This window comes from Cajanus cajan, chromosome 6 (genome assembly GCF_000230855.2).
Source record: "Cajanus cajan strain Asha chromosome 6, NIPB_CcT2T_4, whole genome shotgun sequence".
NCBI classification, from domain to species: Eukaryota; Viridiplantae; Streptophyta; class Magnoliopsida; order Fabales; family Fabaceae; genus Cajanus; species Cajanus cajan.
Window position 1 is genome coordinate 39,562,231 of NC_138522.1, and position 22,274 is coordinate 39,584,504.

The following is a 22,274-nucleotide window of genomic DNA, read 5'->3' on the forward strand; positions in this document are numbered from 1 at the left end:
TACAACATTCTTATGAAGTCATTTGAAAAAAATCTTAAAAATATTAAATTTTTACAAAATATTTTAAAATCTAAAAAAAAAATTAATGAAATTTAAATCCAATATATCCCTTAGATAAGAAGTGTTTAATTGAAATTTTATATATTTAAGACCAACAAATAATATGAGATTTTTGTTGAATAAAAAGTGTATACAATATCATGTATGCAATCATTATTGTCAAGAGAAAGGATTGTATTTAAAGTGTTTGAAAAATTAATATATATTCATGTACAAGATAGGTCTTAATTGTGGGATTATGTTAGTTCTCCTGGATGTTATGCCTATGGGGTTAGTACAGTAGTAACAGTACCTCTCTTGAAGGCGGATGAATTCAGGAGACGTTCCTGAGTGTGTAGTTTTTCCTTTATTTTAAAAAAGATTCTACGATATCCTTATATATTTGAAGAGTTTCTAAAATTGGTGTTTTTAAATATGTGAATATGTGATGTTTTAGAAGAATTTGATTATATTTATTTTTTATTTAAATATATATTTATAAAATTCTTAATATATATATATATATATTATAAAATGTTTGAATTTATTACCGATATTTTTTTTAATATATTATGAGTCATGATAAATTATAATTTTTCATATTTTATGTAAATTTTAGGAGACAAATTGAATAAATTTTTTAAAAATCTTCCTCTATTTCAATAAATAAAATCTTATTATAATTTTCTCAAAGTTATTTTAATTTCTACAAAATGGTTTAAAATATTTGGACTAGTATTTGATAAGAATAAAAAGTAAATTAATTAATTATATTATCTGTTTGTCACTAACATATCATTTAATGTAAATAAAAAAAATTGAAAGTAAAAAGAAAAAATTCACAATTTTATTCATTTTTATTAATTTTAAAAATTAGTTATACCAAAATATATATTTTTATTATTTTTCTCATATTAACAAAAGAGTATATTTATATCACATCTTATTTTTTATTCGTGGTATTGACATCTCATTATAATTCTTCCTTAACTTCTTACCTAACTAAACAGGAGAAAAAATATTTTTTCTTCTCTATAAAAAAAAAATCACTTCTTACTTGTTTGATTTTCTTTCTTGTTATTTTGTTTCACTTTATTTTTTGTTTTTATGCTTTTTTCTTAAACTAAATATATTTTTTAAAAGTTACTATTATAAAAAAAATTAACAAATCTACCAAGCCATTTGCTCTATATTTATATTTATAATGTAATTTTAATAAGAAAAATCTGTGATTGGTTTACATGGTGCGGCAAATATATTCCAAAGAGAGTATTATTGCAATAGCGCTAAGTACATATGTGTCGACCCACGTGCTCCAATTCTCCAACTGCTATCATCAGAGGAAACCCAGAAAATATAAAGAAAATTCTGTCACCTCCAAATTTTTTAAAGTTTTTTATCCCCACGTGTTTAAATTCCCCTCTCTCCTCTCTCTCATCCCATTCTCCTTCTATTTTACGCCCTTCCTCTGTTCTTCGCTCTCTCCACTCTGTTTCCACTCAGAAACAAAAAAAGAAATAAAAAGTAAAAAAAAAATCAGCATGAGAATCCACAACTCCTCCTTCTCCTCCGCGATCTTAATCCTATTAATAGCTCTCGTGGACTCGGCGGTTTCCCTCGCCGACGAGATACCTTCCGCTGCCTACGACCGCGTCCTGTTCCCGGACCGCCGGTGCCAGAAGACGGCGTCGGAGAACAAGACGCGGCGGGGAGCCTCGCCTCCGGCGGCGGAGTGCGAGGTGTGGAGTCCGGCGTGCTCGGAGGCGGTGCTGAGCGTGGCGCGGCTGGCGGAGACGGCGGAGTGGCTGCGAGGAGTTCGGCGGAAGATCCACGCGAATCCGGAGCTGGCGTTTGAGGAAATCGAGACGAGTGGTTTGATAAGAGAGGAGTTGGATCTGATGGAAGTTAGTTATCGGTACCCTCTCGCTAAGACCGGTATTCGAGCCTCGATCGGCACAGGTGGTCCGCCTTTTGTTGCGATCAGAGCTGACATGGACGCACTTCCCATCCAGGTTAGGTTTCTCCCCCTCTTTCCCATTCTTCCATTAATTTTTCATTATGCCTTATTCATAACCTAAAACCTAAAATAAAACAACTATAAACTAATATAATAAAATATTATTTTTTAAAAGCCACAATTATTGTACCTCCTACATAGGACTTCTTATACTTCCCTCCCTCCTTGCAATTACTTGTTCACACAAAATGTTAATCCTTGACCTATTTTTCTTAGCTTTTCACATTTTTAACACATTTTTTTTTATTTGTTCAAAATTCACTGTAATTTCAAAATGTTATATGGAAATCTAATGGAGAGTTTGTTGTTATTTTCGAAGAATTATAATTATTCTTTTATTAAATAAATACGATATTTGTTACAGAATTTTTGATTTGTCTTTGTCTGTCGAACATTAATGATAAGATTTTATATATACCTGATCTGTTTCAGGTGTTTTGTTCTATTTGTCTGATGTGAATAATATATTTTTTTTATTTTGTCAAATCTTTTGTGTCTGACACAAATTATTATAAAAATGTACTTAGATTGTATATTTATTTTTTTTGAAAAAAGAAGGGAAACCTTTTGTTTTCTCGTTTTCTCTTCATATGTTGGATAAAGGTTTGTATTCTTGATGTTCTTTTGTTAGTGAGGATTATTGTGTGTTTTATGGTAATTTATTGAAATATTTTGTTTTTATTATGCTTCATCATGGCTTTTGAAGAAGAAAAAGCTTCATAGCTTTTTCCCAATTACTTTTTTACTAGTTAGATTGATTTACTTTAGGAATGGGGAAAAAGCTCTTAGCTGTAGTAACTAGTTTCTTTAACGGTCAATACCATATACCAAACTGTGATTGAAATAATTAACAGCAATTTATTTATCATAAAATAAAATTCCATCTCACCACGACTTGGGAATCGTTGTAGGAAGCTGTGGAATGGGAGTACAAATCTAAAGTTGCCGGCAAAATGCATGCTTGTGGGCACGACGCACATGTGGCTATGCTTATCGGCGCTGCCAAGATATTGAAAACACGAGAGCATTTATTAAAGGTTTGTTCTTTCCTCATCTTTTACTATCATACCATTTCTTAGAATTAATTTTTTACACTTCCTGTATCATAGTACATTCTCATTTCTTAATCAAACACAACGATAACGAAACATAATTAAAACCAAGTTCAACTTATATTTACATTCAAGGATTTTTATTTATACGTTAATGTTTTTGTTCAACTTTTAGAGCAAGAAATTGTTTTTACACATTAACTTAATTACGAGATCGTTGAATCTTTAAAATTTAACTGTAGTAACTTTCGTTCTTTATATTTCATTTTCTAATTAAAAGATTCATCTTTGCTCTGTTTTTTTTTTTTTTTTTTTTACTGTAAATATGTATCGATTGAATTACTAATCTCCATTAATGAATCTGATGGACAATTTTTAGTATAATCTTTTCTTACAATCATTTTATTTATCCACATGATTTCAAACACAATATAAACTTATTTTTATTTAAACTAAAGATTTTGTTAGTCTTTTTATTTCATATAGTTATTAATTAAAATAAATATAAATTAAAAAACTTACTTAAATTATAAACATAATAACTGTTATTATTATTGTCATTATCATTACTATTGATAATGACAATAATAATAATAGTAGCTATAAAAATGATTGTATTTATAACTTTAGGTAAGTTTTTTTAATTTAAATTATTTATTTTAATTTAAAAATTAAAATTAATTTTTATTCGGATAAAAATTGGCACTCTCATATGATAAACTCTCTACACAAAAATTTTATTAATATGTGAAAGTAGATAGATATATATGTGAAATAAAAAATCAACTATTTCTGGGGTAAAATAAAAATGAGTTTAGATTTTTAACTAAATTTTTTTTTTTAAAGAGAGAAAGATGATTCTTTATCCAAACACTATGACTCTTTACCTCTATCTATACATTGTATAAAAGAGATATATCCTTTAATAATTATTTTGATTTCTATTTTCAATAAACTATTTTATCCTATTTTATTTTATTAAAAATTTAAACTATTTTTTCTCTTTCAATATTTTTTTCTTCTCAACACTCAAACTACTCATCTCTTTAAATAACCATCGATGACCTTTTTTATAAAAAAAATTATTTTAGAAAGAGAGGTACGAACTTTCCCTTCTAATATAGTACAATGGAAATATCCCTTCTAATAATAGTACAATGGACATACTTTGTTTGAGACGACTCTTCGGCCGAAAAGTCGAGTCCGTTAGACTTCCTTTGCCTCTCAACAATTCCATTGCACTTTTTCTGTGCTAGACATAATCATTTTACTCCCCGTGAGTTGAGATATACTGCCGCTATCGGTTAATGTCTCTCGCAGGACAACAAATACTAATACTTAATCTTGGGGACTCAATTGGTGGACCATTTACACTTGTATCTTGTTTCTTCTCTTTTTATATATTTTTTTTATATACATATAAAAAATCAAACTACATTTCACAAATTTTCTTTTCGTTTCTTTCCTCTCTCATACACTATATTTTGAGATACATTACAAACATTCTTGGGCAAATTAGTTCGATTCAATTTTAGACTAAAATTTAACTTATTTTTATTGGTTCAGATATTTCTTTCAAAACATGACCCGACTAGTGAGTTTTCTTAATATGTTGAGTATGAAGATGACACTGAGCCAAAATGATGATTACCCCTTGAAAGAAGGGTTTAAATTTTATAATTACTCCATTAAATAATCAGAAACCCTTTAAGGTATATTATTAAAATTAATAAATTTATCAATGACAATCGTAATTAGATAATACCGTAAAAAAATGTATACCATTAGTGCATTCTAATTATTATTATTATTATTATTATTATTATTATTATTATTATATATATATATATATATATATTTTAAAACTGACCTTATATATGTTTTTATTTTGGTATACAACCTCACCTTAATATTTTGTTTTGCAAAGATTAGGCACGTTGACACCTTTTTAAAGGGATATTTTAACCGTATTATAAGAAAATAATAGTTTGTTCTTGAAATCTCGTGTTGAAGAGGTGGTACGACCAACATTTTTTCTATTTTACTTTTCATACCTTTAATTTCTAAAGAATTGAGACAAGGTGGGCTGTCTAGCAATGTTTGACAACTAAATGCGGGTGTCTTCTTCCATATATTCCCCGTCTCTCCAAATCTATAATTCAGAATTATGATGGCATAGTTGTCTAGGGTATTTTTTGACCCGCCCTTTCACATTATTTAATAATATAATAATGTGATCTTACGAGAGAATTTTTTTTTAAAATTTTATATAAATAAAAATATATTATAAACATTTACATATTTTTACCACACGAATTTATCATATTGAGTTTTTTTTAGAGTAACTCAATTATCCAAATTCTTTTTTTCACTTGGATTTCCAACATACAACGCATTGAGTTTGGTAAAAGAGCTAATCTCTTGACATGTGGCAAATTAAAGTTCAAATTTTTACTAGAAAAGATGCATAGATTTAGTATCCAATAGTGTTTTGAGCATGATTGTAACTAAAGGAGGCTACATGTAAGGAAAAAAAATACAGATAACATGTTGTAAATTGAGGATGCAAGTTTAATTTGTTTTTAATTTCTTTAAAAAATTTAAAATTCAGTTTTAGTCTTTTATTTATTTATTTTACTATTTTAACTTTTTAAATAAGACAGTGTTTAACTTTTTTATTAGTAAAATGGTAGAGAGAATGTGCATCTAGAAGGTTGAAGAACTTATAAGAAAATATGTAATTAAAAGACTACAATTAAATTTGAGAAATTTTAGAGAGATAAAAGATATATTTATCCAATTAATTAATTGTACATTAAAAACATGTTTAATTTGTTTTAAAAGTTTACCCAGTACGGGCTAAGAAAACTAGCTCACTGTCTAACTTAATTTGATGAAATTAATTAATTGTACATTAAAAACATGTTTGATTTGTTTTAAAAGTTGACCAAGTTACGAGCTAAGAAAACCAGCTCATTGTCTAACTTAATTTGAGCCATCCCATCATTTTCTTACTGTTATTAGTTTTTGTATTGTCATTCTGATTGATACGCATTTCTATATAATTTTATTTAGCGTGTTAAATGGGTTAGACTATAATTTACGTTTAGACTATAATTAGAAAGTTCTAACATGTGTTTGACGTCGCTTGCCATAAATTTTTTACTGTATGTATTCTTGTACGTAGAAAATTATCAACGACAAGTTTTACCGATGAACCTAGTTCTTTTTTCATAGTGATTCCATCTATCTATTTTTAGTTTTTGACTTGATCAGATCCTAGCCATTAAAAAATATTAAATACGATTTATTTTTATTATAAAGTGAAGGCTTAAAAAATTAAAGATGAAATTTTTGTTTGGTTGGAGAGTTCAACATTGGGGAACACTTCAATCGATAGTAAGTAAATCATACAAATGAGCTTGACATCACATCATAATCCAAAACTTTAAGGTATTATGTAGGTGATTTTTTTTTTACTTATATACTACTTAATATGTTCCAACTTTATCTCATATAAGACTCACTTCATACTTAAACTTTACTACTTTACCTCAAGTATGAGTAGGAACGGATCCATGTAGTAAACTATGGAGACAATGTAGTAAACTATGGAGACAATTGTCCCCACTAAGTTTTCTATTTTTCACTTAAATGCATTTAATAATAAAATTTGCCCCCACAAATATTATCTTTATAAATTAATGATTTTTTGAAATGAGTGCTGCAAAATTGTAATAAATAAAAATAAAAATAAATTAGTACTAATTTTATTATTTTTATCATAATTTTTACCATTTCATTCTTAATGTAATACTTATCAAGCCACACAAAATTACAAATACATATTTTAATACAACATATCAAATAAAAAAAAGGAAATTGTCGATTAAATTATTAAACAGATTTAATTTATAGGAAACAAGGCATTTAATTTCTTTTTTCATGAATATTTATTTTATAAAATAATTTCATATATTTATTTATTAAAATATTACAATTCTTTTATCTCACTAAAAAAAAATTCTTTCTAAATCCATCACTCAAATCATTGGGGCTCCAATACCACCGTTAGGTGGGAAAGTTCAATAACGGGGAGCACTCCAATAATTAGTGAGTAGTTTACACAAGTAAATTTGGTACAATATTATAACTCAAAATCTTAAGGTATTAAGTTAGTGAGTTTTTTTTACCTATATACTATTTAATATGTCTAACTTTAACTGATGTAACACTCACTTCATACTTGAATTTCAACAATTTTAACATTCAAGAATTTTATAGTGTGTTTGGATGAGGAAATTTACAAATTCAAGGAATTTTAAATTCTTGGTATTTAAATTACTTTGATTTTAATTTCTATCATTTGGATAAGTCAATTTAAATTTCTCAAATTTTAACTTGTTGGTTTGGATATGATAATTTGATTCCACCATGGTAAAATTGATTTTAAAAATATATTTATATGTTGAGATTTTTAAATTAAATTTTATAAAAATATATATTAGCTACTTTTTAAATATTTAATAATTTTCAAAATTAATATTAGATAATATTTAATAATTTTAAAAATATTTTTGAATATTCAATAATTAAAAATATGAAGAGATAAGAAATAAGATAAAATATATAAGTAAAATAATAAAAAAAAATATGAAAAATTTAAATTCTTACTTTTTTGGGAGAATTTGAAATTCTATTATTTCAAGAAATTTCAAAAATGTTTGAATTTCAAATTCCTTATAAATTCTCTATCCAAACAAGGTATTTCACCTCAAAGAATTTGAAATTCTTCAAATAAATGAATTACTCCATTTAAATTCACTATCTAAACACACTCTTAAGTTATTTATTTTTCACTTAAGAAAATTTCTTCGCGTGAAACATTTTGTCGGAGGATTTCAGAGAGAAAAACATAAGGATGAGTTTCATAATCCTCTATGGGGGCTAGTTTCCCCCAGTTCCAAACATAATAAGATTGTGGGTATCACATTTTTTATTTTTGATAAAGAAAAAGGGGTGGGTTGTTTAAGGAAAGAATTGGGTGTCATCTCTAATACTATATTAGAGATGAAACTGCGAAGAAATAGTGTGGAAGGTGTGGAAAGAAGACATGAGAAATAAGATGTGCGATTTGATTGCAGTGAGATTGTCAGCTGAGAAATTAAAATGAGTGAATCCCGTGCGTTTTTTATTTCCTTGCATATATACATGGAAATAAACGCGAAATTGTCATGTGTATTTGAATTTTTGTTTTATTCGAATAGGTATTCATAGCAATTAGAATGTGCTTGCATTTTTGGCTGGACTAGTTATTCGAATAAGGAGGAGCTTACATTTTTTGTTGGACGAGTTATTCGAATATGGAAAAGCTATTAATGTTTTATTTAAATATGGAGGAGCTTGCATTTTTTTGTTCGGACTGTTATTCGAATAAGGAGGGACTTTAATGTCTTATCCAAATTTCTATATTATTTATTCGAATAAACAACATTTTAGTGAAATATTTATTTAGTTGTATTTAAATATCATGCATGTTATTCAAATACAAAAAAATAAATGAAAGGGTAAAATTATAATTTCTTTTCTTTTTATCTATTTAAGTCAAATAATTTTATATTATTATTATTATTTTTTATCTTTTTTAAATTAAATAAATTCTTTTTCACTTTATTTCTTATCTATTTTTATTCATTTATTTCTCTTTCTCTCCATCCTATTTTTCACTTATTTTTCCCATTACAATAAAAAAAATGCATAATTGAAATGTTTCACACTAATTAAAATTTCGATTTGAACAGTATTTTTTTTCTTAAGAATATTTGTGGTTTGTACTAAAATAATTATTTTTTTATTTTAAAAACTCTTAAGCTAACAAAATATATACTCAGAATATAAAAAAATAGTCACTTGATTTGACAAAATATTTATTTTTATTTACATTTTTAACTACAAAAATGACATGATTTTCATTGTTTGTTATTTTTAAAAGTTTGTAAAAGAAATGATGATTTTTTTTATTATCATTATTCAATTATTCCCCCATGAATGAAAAGATTAGAAGCTTTTGTTATATGAGAAAATTTAAATAGAATTTTTTAAAGTATAATTAATATTATTTTTCAATAATTTTTTTAATATTATACATTTATATTTAATACCAATTTTATTAATATATATTTACGCATACAAGAAAAAGTAAAACTCTAATATAAGAATAACACTACATACACCTAACAAATTTACCCCAGCTTTTATCCATTGTTAAATAGGGATCCGGATCCTCTGATTTTTAGATATGAAAGTTATGGTAACTTAACACATCTCAATCGTTGAATTTGTAATAATATATCAGATTGTGACACGTGTACAAAATATATTTTAACTTAAATATATACGTGTCACAATCTGATCTACTATTACAAATCCAATAATTTAAATGTGTAAAGTTACCCTAACTTTTCTCCTCCAAATAGTCAGGGATATTTCCGTTAAATAGGATGTCATGACTGCTGCATTGCTATGAAAGAATCAATGTTGAGTGGTCATTGTGTAGCTCATTAATATAAGCAGTACTGCTGTCTGCTACTTGTGAATATGAATGAAGTTGGCTCTGTCGTTTAGCGGTTAGAGCTTTGATGGGATGGGACATCTAAATTTATGATAATCAGCATAAACTTTAAGATAGACCTAGCCGCTAGGAGCCTAGGACTAGGCTATGCTATTCATTCAGACCCTAGGGCTAGGACTGGACTATAAGTTCAGATGCCTTTTCTTCATGACTACATTAAATTATTTTTAATACTCAAATATATTAATATAAGAAGCTTATTTATTTTAAAAGTGTATCTAACCTCACATCAGTGAAAGGCATTTTTAACCCTTACCTAAAAATTCATCGAATCACCCAAAATACATTAAAATTTGTGGCATGCCATTGCCTCACGTAGAAAGAGGAAGAGTGGGGCTCCCATCAATAAAAGAGAAAGTGGAAGAGTGGGGCATGGGTACGGGGTAGCCAACCAACGTGTGGGAATCTTGTGTACCATGTGCACATGCACATGAACATGCAATTGTTAGTGACCACTGGGTTTAGAAGTTACACAAATTGTCAACTTTGATTGACAGATAAGAGGAATCTTGTCTACCACTTCCACTGGGGAAGTTACTAAGTATAGAAAGCGAGTGTAGATTGTGATTCGAATTTGGAAGTCAAGTTAATCTGTGTTTTCGTGTAACCTGAAATCAATACCGTACTCAAATAGTACCTTGAGTATGGATTAACTCCTTCACAATCATTGACAATTTGGTACCAAACAAAATCTAGTTGCCTGCGTGTTTTCTTTCATATTTCCTGATTTAAATATATTAATTTCTATTCTGATTAAGAATATTAATTAATTTTTTTATTTTATTTTTTTTTTTAAAATCATCTTGCATTAACAATTTAAAAATAACTGAAAATAAAATTTAATTAAATAAATGTATTTTAAAAACAAATGATTACATAAGATGAAATTGATTAAAATATATTTATATTTTAGTTTATTACCATTTATGAACTTTTTTCTTCTTATATTTGATTTCAGAAGGAATATGTGATTTTAAGAAGTTATAGCTCTACGTTCCAAATATGATTCTTATTTATCAATAGGTTTCTAAGCACATTATAAGAAGAAGAAAAACAGTAATCATATATTTATATATTTGAATAACATTTTTTTTCTTTCCATTTTATTACATAACATCGTTTATCATTTTGTCTTCTTTTTCCTTATACTTACTCTCCAAAACTGGCTTGCATGAATTTATCTTTAGTGAAACTCCCATTCATTTAGATGTGGGAAGAAAACAGAGGGGAAAAAAAAGTGGAAAAAGTATGTAAAAGTTTTTTTCCCTTTCTTTTTTGATGAAAAGAAAAGAATTTATTGAAAAGAAAAATTCACATTTTTTTACTACCCTCCTATTGACAATAGAGTTTATTCTTGATAGAGTTGGAATGGGCAGTGATTCAAACTTCCCATAACCACTTGCTTAAGAGAAAACAACACAAGCAAGGAACTCCACAGTCTTGTTCTTGTACAAATTTCTAAGAAATACAATCTTGAGCCTCTGTCTCATTGATGTGCACCCCTAAACCCTAAATTCAGACAAATATATAGGTAGATAATGAGTTTTTAAACAAAACCCGCAACCATCCTGACCTGACTTTTATATACTTTACTGCATAATTTTGAATAATCATACTACGATTTAGGGAAGTTCGTCGCTTAATACTAAAAATAAATGATACATTTTGTGTCAATAGATAAAGTGACATTTTCATTTCCCTTAGTAATAGTGTCATTGTTTGTCTTGAATCCCTATCCATGTTAAGGCTCTATATTGTGATTTCAATGTTAGCAAATCTTGGAATGATGAGTTTACTCATGTCAAAAATTGGACTGTACTTACACCCAATAACCAAACCTGGTTAGATGTAATCTTAATGAGAACAAGTACTAAAGTGATAACCTTGTTGTGTTCATGACAGGGAACTGTGATTCTGTTATTCCAGCCAGCAGAGGAAGCAGGTAATGGAGCAAAACGAATGATGCAAGACGGTGCTTTGGAGAAGGTGGAGGCTATATTTGCAGCTCATGTGTCCCATGAACATCCAACTGGTATAATTGGGTCAAGGCCTGGACCCCTCCTTGCTGGCTGTGGGTTCTTCAGAGCTGTCATTAGTGGCAAGAAGGGTCTTGCTGCCAATCCTCACCATTCTGTTGATCCTGTTTTAGCCGCTTCAGCTGCAGTTATCAGCTTACAGGGCATTGTCTCCCGCGAATCAAATCCACTGGATTCACAGGTTTTGTCTCAGCAATATACTACCTCTTTTCAATTTTCAATCCCTTTGTGTGTGACATTTTGCATACTTTGCCCCCTCTACTAATCTTAATCAAATCTGCATACTTTTCATTTTTTCTAACCATGTACTCTTCCCCCTTTACTACTGCAGGTTGTCTCTGTAACTTCGTTTAATGGAGGCAACAATCTTGACATGATACCCGACACAGTGGTCCTCGGTGGGACTTTCAGAGCTTTCTCAAACGCCAGCTTTTATCAGCTACTTGAAAGGATAGAGCAGGTTAGCAATTACCTCACTTCTATCGTGCTTAATTGCACTTTTGATCTTTTGTTATTTTCATTTTTCGAATTAATTTCACAATTTATTTTCGAGAATTTGACTCTCTTTATTCAATCTGTGCAATTTTAGTTTATCTATTATTTTGACGCTTAACATTTAATAAAAGTGTACATAATATGTACAGTGAAGTGCATGTAGTATTTTGGTAAAATATTGGTTCTGTTTGTTAAAACTTTTAATTTTTTATAAAAGCATTTTTTAAAAAATAAAATAAACATTTTTTTTAATTTTTTTATGAGTTTAGTTTTTTTTTTTAGAAGCAATTACTATCTATTTTATAAAGAATTATTTTTTTAAAAACACTTATTTTTAAACAATACAACCATTATATGTCAAGTTTTCGAAAGAACTAAAATTCATAATTAAAATGGCGAGGATCAAATTTGCCAAAGAAAAATAGATAAACAAAATCGCAGAAATAATGGTTGTAGAAAACTAAAGTGAATGAAAGAACGCAAATGATTGAATGACTTTACCTTGGATCCTATTGTTTTCCGAAATAGGTGATTGTGGAACAGGCCAGTGTCTACAGATGCGTTGCGGAAGTTGACTTCTTTGAAAAGGAGTACACTATTTACCCCCCCACAGTGAATGATGACCGAATGTATGAGCATGTGAAGAAGGTGTCGATTGATTTGCTGGGCCAGAAGAATTTCAGGGTAGTTCCACCTATGATGGGTGCTGAAGATTTCTCTTTCTACTCTGAGGTGGTTCCCTCAGCATTCTTCTACATAGGGATAAGGAATGAAACGCTGGGGTCTACTCATACGGGTCATTCTCCACATTTCATGATTGATGAAGATGTTCTACCAGTAGGTGCTGCTGTTCATGCTAGTATTGCAGAGAGGTACCTCATTGAACATGGCTGATATTGGAAAATAGTAATGATATTTGGATATCTGCACAGTGTATACACCTAACTTACTCTCTTCATTTCTCTTTTTCTCTTTTCTTATCACATAAAATTACCTATCATATTTCTGTTTCTTTAGATGTCTAATAGTAATAGCTAGCTCATAGGTGTCCGTGTATCATTTTCCAATAGAAAAAGTTCTGCTCTTGTTTTCACGTCCCACGTCCTCTCAATTTCGTTCAAAATCAGTACACCATCCGTCCTCCTTGTGTTTCTTAGTGGGTGTTTGGAAACGCGTCCGAATGATAAAAATCACGTCATTTATCATTGAAAACGTGGAAGCTAGAACTATTTCCTTCTATCTCAACGTGAAAATTCGTGTTGAGAACGCGGAATCAAACACGCTATTACACGAGTAAATTCTCACTTTAATTCGTGATAATGCACATGTTTGTCACTTTAGTTGATAAGTTTACAAAATCTTTACTCTAGTATTTTACCTTTATATAAATGTCTTTTACTGCCGTCTTTACAATTAAACACCATTTACTTTATTCTTTAATGTCAATACAAAACCTAAAGTTGATAACATTTTACAAAGTTGAAAGACAAAATTGAAGATTTTGATAAGTCAACGATTAAAGTATCAAATACTTGCAATTAAGATACTAAAATGGAATTTTACTAGATTCATTTGTTGCTTGATGTTAAGGAATAGTAGAGATCAGACTCTCTTTTTCTCTTGTTTTTGTTGAGAGTGCGCTCATTGAAGAAAACTGGTAAGCACTAAAATTTGACCGAAAGTGGCTTAAAATCTGTTTATCTTTCTGGAGGCAAATGTCCAGGGGTATAAAGTACTTCAAACAATAACTTAATCTGAGTAAATCTTTGTATTATTGACATTTTTTTAAAGAAATCAATCGTATAAGCACGTCCTAGTGATAAGAGAAGGCTCCCCTGTCCTACAGTGTCAAAAACACCGCGATGCTTCAAACAAGTGAAAACAATGCACCAACCATATCCTCCACGCCATGTTACTCATAAATTACTTTCTTAATTTATTTATCGTAAAGAGTAGAAGGCAAAAGGATACATTTACTTCCCAGGATACATTTGATTTCCGCACCAACAGAATTACAGTGCGAAGTATTTTGCAGGTGAGTGGACACTTTGATAGTTTGATTCATACAATGGGTTTACATTCTACAAATAAAGTTTCCATAACAACAAAAACAACTGCCCAAGTCTTTTTCTATTAGGTCCTTAAACATATAAATCAAGCGACGCCATAATATTTTATTGAATATGCCTGCTGTCTAATACACAGACCTCCAAATCCTTAAACAATTTACAATCGACAAAAATCCAGCCTAACATACTAGTATATTATAAGCTCTTCAACCTTCTACACAATGCCTTGCATTTCTAATTAGAAAATCTCATCTCTTCTCTCCACACAAACATCTGGCAGCTTGCAGAGCAGAATACGTGAGGATGATATCAGCACCAGCCCTTCGGAGGCACATCAGTGACTCCATCATAACTTTTTCTTCATCTATCATTTTAAGGGCACCAGCAGCTTTTATCATTGCATACTCACCAGAAACCTGTTCCATGAATTAAGAATTATTATGAAAAAGGATGGGGAATATGATTATGCCAAAAAATCTTGTTTTCAAGCTATTCAGAACTACATCTTTTCATTCACATTGAAATATGCAGTTTCCTTTTATTCCCAGCTTTAAAGGCATAACAAGTTAATCAAGCATCACTGCATCCATAAAATACTTGATGAACAATATTCATATTGTACACTAGCTTTCATTCTTCACTAACTGCTTTTGTACCTAATCAACTTTTCACACATCTTCCAGAAGGGTCAGGGAACAGGAAGTAAAAGTTGGACAACCTTTTCAGAACAGGTAGAATGAAGAAATTTACAATCAATGAAAGTGCGTTTAAATAAACTACTAAATTAGCATACCGAACAAACTTCTTCAACTTCATATCCTCATAACCTCTAGACTTCATATCCTTATTTGTTAACAGTTAAAAAATTTAATTAACAGAACAGGGAGTTCATATTCCCAAATTGAAAAAATTAAAGGTCTCGGATATAATGATTGTTACAGAAACAAATTTCTGTTTAATCATTTTTTAAAAGAATCGAATTAGAATTTGATGCCATGTAATAACATACCAGCCTAAGAACAATAATTATTAAGCAAACCATAAATTTTGCCTCAGCCTGATATTAAATTATAAGTGTGATATTTGTCTGCTATAGATATACTTCTGTCGCTTGAAGCAAGCTTAAATTCATAATTCACTGATTAAAATTTATTGAATATTTGATCCAACTTTTTATCAGAAATATTTTGCCTAGTGCTACAATGGGCAAAGAAAAGAACCTGGTAAGCTGCAATTGGCAAAGGAGAATTATCCCTGAGCAGCCTTATGATATCCAAATAAGGAAGACCAGGCTTCACCTGCAAATCCATTTTTTATAAGCTTGGGAAAGAAAATAGTATAGATAAAAAAATAAGCGTAAGATTATAATCAATAACATTCACACACACACACATAAAAACTGAACCAACCAGGAGAATGTCAGCTCCCTCAGATTCATCTTCCCGCATCTCAGTCAGAGCCTCTCTGTAATTAGCTGGGTTCATCTGATAACTTTTGTTCAGCACATCCAGATTTTATGAGCAAAGCAAGAATCAATAATGTAAAATTTATTACAAATATGATAGTAAGTTAAATTTGATGACACATACGTTTTCTTGTCTCCAAACCGGGGGTTTGAGTCTAGTGCCTCCCTAAATGGACCATAAAAAGAACTTGCATACCTGTTGGCAACAGGTAAATGACATAGTTTAGGACCAAATTATATGCTAGATAGGAAAAGGAGGTGGATAAAGCGAAACAACATCCACCAATCCATCTTGTTAATTGTAATTAATATTCTTATAGAATTTTTCACCAACAGATAAACTTAGTAAAGAGTAACAATCAGCAATTATAGTGAGATGGCTCAGGGCAGCAAGAAGTTGCATATCTAAAGATTCTCGTAAATATGGCGATATGGATGATAAGATTTCTTTCTAAGTTGGACGAGAAAGAAACCAACTTGTTCACAATGGAACTGTTCCACATAAAAATGAATCAATATATCACACATTTTGCATCTTTTTAATATCCCATGCAAGAACATAGATATCAATTGATACGAACTCTAGATCCCTCATAAACACATTCTTTTTAGGTATAACAGATCTATGGAAAATTATTCTGCATCCTTAGTTATTTTAAGTTTCAATTATCAATTCAAGCTGACTAAACCTTCGAGTTATTCTAAATTTTGGATGCATCTACACATCTTCATAACTGACTAAACCTTCGGTAATCTCCAATTCTTTGTTGGCATAAACAGAAAATGAGATAAGATAAAGAAATGGCAAGTAAAAAAATTACTTTGCTGTATACGACATTATAGAAACATGCTGAAAGCCTTCAGCATCAAGAGCTGCCCGCAATGCTCCTACCCGACCATCCATCATATCACTAGGACTGACAACATCTGCTCCAGCTTGGGCCTTTTTGTTAATTAAAAATAAAATAGACAAAAAAATGTAAGTGGTGATAGAGAAGTGTAGCAAGGAAATCTTAGAGATAGGGGACATAAAAGCATAGGACGATTTCCTTAGTTATTTAACAATTCTCAACCATTAACCTCCCTAACTACCATAAAGCATCGGTTCTTTCCTATCTTTTTTTTTTTCATCAGGGAGTTGAGACACCACATTGAACCCATAACATGAATAAAAATCACATTCACATCCATAAACAAGTGAAACTTGTTTGAAAGTAAATGAATGTTTCAACTTTCAAGTCCTTACTGGAGACAATCAATGTACTCAGGAAAACTGAAGAAAATGATTGGTAACTGCCTACAGTTGAAAATGTGTATGGAAGGCACACACTCATATTACCTGGGCTACAGCTTGTTTACATAGCTGATGAACAGTCTCGTCATTCATAATAACTCCTACAAGATATCAAGGATATATAATGTAATTAGCACTCTATTGACCTTAATCAAGAAAGACTATTTCTTTCAAAGTTATGCAGAATGTCTCCTACTCTTTTCCCAACCAAAGTTGATTCAGGAAGCAAATAGAGCCACAGACTACATAGTGAATTGATGGCAATTATTTTAAGAAAAAAATGATTTTCTTTTTGAATAATACTATTAGAATAATGATAAACAGACTCAAAGTCTCAAACATATTCAACAAATAGTAAATGGAAAAGGGAAGAATGCCGATTCCATTCCGTATTAATTTCATTCTGTGAACGAAATAAAATAGATTCCATTCGAGAACCAACCAAACATTGCATAAGAAAAGAATGACCATTAAATTCCAAGCAACACCATTGCCAATCCTATTCACATTTAAATTCCAAAAGATTTCATTTTATGATACAAAAGTACCCAAAAGGTTAGCTTAAAAGTAGGATTATATATCCTACCATAAAACTTAAGGTACCCATAAGATGGTGATTCAAATACCAAAACAGAAATCTAGTTTCTTCTTGTGTTCCTTACTATCTGCTAATCCAGATGGAAAGGAAACAAAACCTAACACAATCAGATAACCTATTAGCTATTTTAGTTATAATCATAAATTTTTTAGTTACAGACTTGCAGTCAGTCAGTTAAGGGTATCACACGTAGTCATGTATAAATAGAATAAAATAGAGGAAAATAGATCATCTTGATATTTATCAAAGAATTGGGACCTTTGGGCATTAGGAGGTGCAGCCACTCAAAGTTCTTGTGTTCTATATTAGGGGAGACTTCCCTTACTCTTTCAAATAAGATACTAGGTCTCTATCAACGGGTATCAAAGCCCCCAAAGATCCTGGGAGCAGTACATGTTTTGGCCAAGAATGGAGGCAAGATCACTTGGAGTAGTTTAGAAACCTTGAATAAGTGAGGATACTAGAAGAATGGGAGCAACAGTTCCAAGAATCTTGTCGTGAGCTACAAGAAGCGAGAATAAAAAAGATTGACGACCTCGAAAATCTAACTTAGTTCTCCAATAAAAGTACAGTTGGGACTTATTAGAAATGCATCACCAGGAGATGCAAAATGGAGAACTAAAAGATGGGGGGGGGGCTAAGGCGGATAAGCAAGTCAACTTGAGAGACAACTGTTGGAGGAAATTAGAGATTCCCTTGTTTGCTGGGGTGGATGCCTACAACTAGGTTAACCAGGTTGAGAAGTATTTTCAGCTGAAGGGGATTCAGTTGGAGAAAGGATACAAGCAGTTATAATGGCAATGATGGGATGTGCTTTGTTGCGTGTGATAGTTTGGATTTTTAGAGAGGAAACCATTAAAAATCCTAAACTCAAAGCAGGAGCTCCAATGGAGGAATAGAGCTCGGTGCAGAGAATTGTTAGATGAGAGAGAAATATTTTTTCAAAATAATCATGTCCCTTGTTCTTTGCCACTTGGCCCATAAGTATGCAAGGTAGTTCCAAGAGAATATTCTAACAAACTAGCACTACCTATGCCACCTCAGCTTTTAAGAAACAGAATTACAAGGAAAATTAACCATTAACCAAAGTCTGTAGTTCTAGAGTAAAAACAGAAATGAAATATAGCATAAAAAAACACATGACAAGCTGTAACAGTAAATAATTATTGTAACAACGTTATTTGAATGTGTTGAATCTTGCACTCAAAACGCAGCTTGGTTGATGTTTGGGCATGCTGTTGTTAGGCATTTTGAGCTATCTATGATCTAATATCCTTATAAAATCTTACTAGGTCTTAAGCAAGAGGAATCAGTGCAAGAATATAGGGACCAACTACAAATTCCTGTAGTACAGCATTTTTCTCAAAATATTTCCAGCTGAGTATAAAAGACAAATCAGATAGCATACCATCTTCTCTAACTATGCCATCATGCCCATCTGATGAATAAGGATCTAATGCAACATCTGTATAGATAACCTGAAGAAAGATTGAATAAGAAAGGTTATTGGCTTTAACTTTTTATTTCACCAGAAAATAAAGTATCCTCAAACTATAAAAATTATGTTCACTTACAAGATCTGGGTACTTATCCTTGAGCAAACGTATTGTCCGAGGTACTAAACCATTTTCATTGTATGCTTCATCTCCTGTGGGAGACTAAAGGGGAAAATCTGTTATACTAGATTACACCGCAGTTATCCTTCCAAAAGCCTATAGTATGTAGGAGAAAGAATAGAACCTTCAAAGCATCTGGAATTTTGGGGAAGAGCACGACACTATTAACACCAACATCTCGTGCTTTTGTGACCTGAAGCACAAAATACCCACTGAAAATTACTAAACATTAATGAGTTATACAAGATATAGTCAGAATAATGTCACCATCACCCACACAATTTAGGAATATAAAAAAGAAAAGGGATTTATGTGTGTGTACTCATTAATTACAATACTATATAAGAAAAATACTATCAGCTTCCCACAGCAGGGCATGATTCAAACAGGTCAGATAGTTAAAGGAACAATAAAATCTGGCAAAACCCCTTGATCAAATTGAAAGAGCATCAAACTTCTAAAAAGTAGCTAACCTAATACTCAAAACAGAGAAGCTGATCCAAAAAAGTACACATAACAACAACTAAATCTTTTCCCACTAGGTGGGTCAGCTGCATAGATCATATGATGATGTAAATTTGTCTTGTAGTACAAAGACAGGGCATTTTACCCCTAGATAACTCTTAATGGGTGACTAAAAGTTCATAATCATAAAAGTAGTAAAGTACATATGAATATTTTTATCTTCATTGTCATAGAATTGACATGAAGGCAGAAAAAAATAGTTCCGAGACATATAAGAACAAAATTATGCAGAAGGAAGTCTAAAAAAACCTTCAATTTGACATGTCCATCTTATAGTAGTAGACAAACATCCTATGAGCCAACAAAGGTTGGTCTAGTTGATAAGAAACAAGCTTATATTCCAAAAGGATGTGGGTTCGTCTTGCCAATGTGAGGACCTTAATAATGGGTAATTTGTAAATACCTCTTTAAACGTTCATAGAACCTTGAGGCCTGCTCCGACTTTGATGAGCCCCCAAGACCCAGCTCACCTAAACTAATCAATACTATAAAAAAAAGACAAACGTCCTATGAAGCACCGATACTTTCTTTTGCTTCACTTATCCATATTTGATGTGTGTTTGACATTGATACTTTTGGATACTTCATTGATACACACCAATGAGGAATACGACTACAAACCTTTAAAAAATTATGAAAATATAATACAGCTACATCATATAAAAATGTAATATAAAAACACAGAAGCACTGTCCCTTGATGAACCGAAATTGGAAATTGTCCTATTTATTGATGATTTCAAGAAAGGAATAGAAATTGGCTGCACTATCATATTTATTATGACAATGATTTATAATTTTTTATTTTATTTCTGTTTTTAGTCATGTTCAATTATGTTTTTAATATGGATTTGCACAATTACAAATATATATTTATTAAGTTTTAAGCAGTTTCATACATATTAAATTATGTATCTTACACATCATCCTATATATTTTTAGAATGATGGTATCACCAGCGTATCTGTGTGTCGTATTTGATACATGTATCATGTTTGTGCACCAAAACAGACATCCCAAACCCCAGATTCAGTATTACTTTTCAATGGTTTGATTTTGTTAACTTTGGTTCACTCTATATCATTTTCAAAATTCTATCCACTTTATAACTTTCCATGCTAAAAATGAAGAAATATGAAATCGAAGGCTGAGGCAAAGTGGGACTCATTTAAGCATGCATGAGTACAAGACAAGCAAACAGTAGCAGATAAAAACCTCTTCTACAAGTCCATGCCTCCACCCAAGCCTGTAGCATCCAGGCATAGCCCCGATTGGAGTATCCTCTTCACCTGCATGTTCAAACTCAAATGTTCTCATAACCCAAATTCAAGAGCATACTGTACAACCTAGTAGCTACAAATGAAAAATTAGTATACTCAAAATGCATGTGAAAGCTAAGCTTGTAAGAAGGCACCACGTGAAAAAAAGACCAACCTTCGTGAATGAAAAGCGGATACACAAAATTCGCCGGCGAAATACTCGTTTCCTGAAAAGCCGATCGAAGCGCAGGCGACTTCCGGTTCCGACGTGGACGCCGGTGAAGTGGCTGAAACAAATCCAACAAACCATACCAATCAAACCATTGCCACGGCAGGGGTAGTTTAGTTAGCAGCAATGCATGATGAAGCATGAAAAACTCACAAGAGAAGGGACCACCGGTGTTCCAACCGGAGCCGCCGGTTTGGGCGGCACGGGAGGCGCCGGCGGAACATTCCCGGCGACAACGGCGGCTTCGAACTCCGAATCGCTCGCTCTGACGACGAAAAGGCGCGGAGATCGAGAATTGGTTGCGGCTTGAGGGAGAGTGAACTTGAAACTCCTCGGCGGCGCTCTGAGACCGACGTAGCGCTGGCAATTCAACGCGGAGGGAGCGCTAGGGATTGAAGAAGCCATTGATTGCACTGTAGAATCCCTAAAATAATCGATTAACGGTTTTTGAGCCCTTGAATTTGAGATTGATTGATGTTGAATAATGAGTAGAGATGCAGAAAAGTGTTGGAAATGAAAGGAGAATAGGAATAATAAGATGGGGAGAATACAGAGAACCAATGAGAAGAGAGTTGCAGGTACAGGATAAGTGAGGAGGTGCGCACACGATTCTACACTTTCTCCCACAGTTAACTCATTTTTATTTTTAAGGGTTTACATTAGTACGGAATATACATACATCCATATAATTAATTAATAGCAGTAGACTTTAAATAAATATATAAATATATTTATTTAAAGATATTTAAAAGTTATTAATATTCATTAAATAAATTGATATTATGTTTAAAATAAGATATTTCTTTTATAATAAATATAGTTTACAAACTGTGAAATTTTTAAGTCTATTCATCCGACCAATTTTGGTTTACACTTCATTTTCTTAACGTGTTTTCTTTGCATATTTTAACAAAAATAAAATTTAATTCTTTTAAACTGTCTCTAAAATA

The 22,274-nt window shown here is 31.1% G+C and overlaps 2 protein-coding genes across 2 annotated transcripts; one reads left to right on the plus strand and one right to left on the minus strand.

Annotated features, from left to right (window-relative positions):
• Positions 1 to 1,385: 1,385 nt before the first annotated feature.
• LOC109809436 (IAA-amino acid hydrolase ILR1-like 6) lies at positions 1,386 to 13,363 on the plus strand. Its single transcript, XM_020372750.3, has 5 exons — positions 1,386 to 2,051; positions 2,968 to 3,093; positions 11,642 to 11,956; positions 12,107 to 12,235; positions 12,799 to 13,363. The coding sequence occupies exons 1-5, from the start codon at positions 1,581 to 1,583 to the stop codon at positions 13,162 to 13,164; spliced, it is 1,407 nt and encodes a 468-aa protein (XP_020228339.2). The 5' UTR covers positions 1,386 to 1,580; the 3' UTR covers positions 13,165 to 13,363.
• An 875-nt stretch (positions 13,364 to 14,238) lies between these two features.
• LOC109808004 (delta-aminolevulinic acid dehydratase, chloroplastic) lies at positions 14,239 to 21,927 on the minus strand. The gene is made up of 12 exons (XM_020370787.3): positions 21,478 to 21,927; positions 21,271 to 21,382; positions 21,052 to 21,125; positions 19,437 to 19,505; positions 19,271 to 19,354; positions 19,105 to 19,174; positions 17,144 to 17,199; positions 16,626 to 16,747; positions 15,929 to 16,000; positions 15,749 to 15,830; positions 15,560 to 15,637; positions 14,239 to 14,755 (listed from the first exon to the last, which is right to left on the minus strand). The coding sequence occupies exons 1-12, from the start codon at positions 21,727 to 21,729 to the stop codon at positions 14,588 to 14,590; spliced, it is 1,239 nt and encodes a 412-aa protein (XP_020226376.1). The 5' UTR covers positions 21,730 to 21,927; the 3' UTR covers positions 14,239 to 14,587.
• Positions 21,928 to 22,274: the final 347 nt, after the last annotated feature.

Bases quoted from the DNA above. Each gene is read 5' to 3' on its own strand.
- LOC109808004 (XM_020370787.3), bottom strand. From the start codon at position 21,729: ATGGCTTCTTCAATCCCTAGCGCTCCCTCCGCGTTGAATTGCCAGCGC. The intron at 15,831-15,928 runs GTATGTGTCATC...GCTGAACAAAAG, and splicing joins CGGTTTGGAGACAAGAAAAC to TTATCAGATGAACCCAGCTA. The intron at 14,756-15,559 runs GTTCTTTTCTTT...TTCATGGAACAG, and splicing joins TGCCAATTGCAGCTTACCAG to GTTTCTGGTGAGTATGCAAT.
- LOC109809436 (XM_020372750.3), top strand. From the start codon at position 1,581: ATGAGAATCCACAACTCCTCCTTCTCCTCCGCGATCTTAATCCTATTA. The intron at 2,052-2,967 runs GTTAGGTTTCTC...GAATCGTTGTAG, and splicing joins TGGACGCACTTCCCATCCAG to GAAGCTGTGGAATGGGAGTA. The intron at 3,094-11,641 runs GTTTGTTCTTTC...TGTTCATGACAG, and splicing joins CACGAGAGCATTTATTAAAG to GGAACTGTGATTCTGTTATT.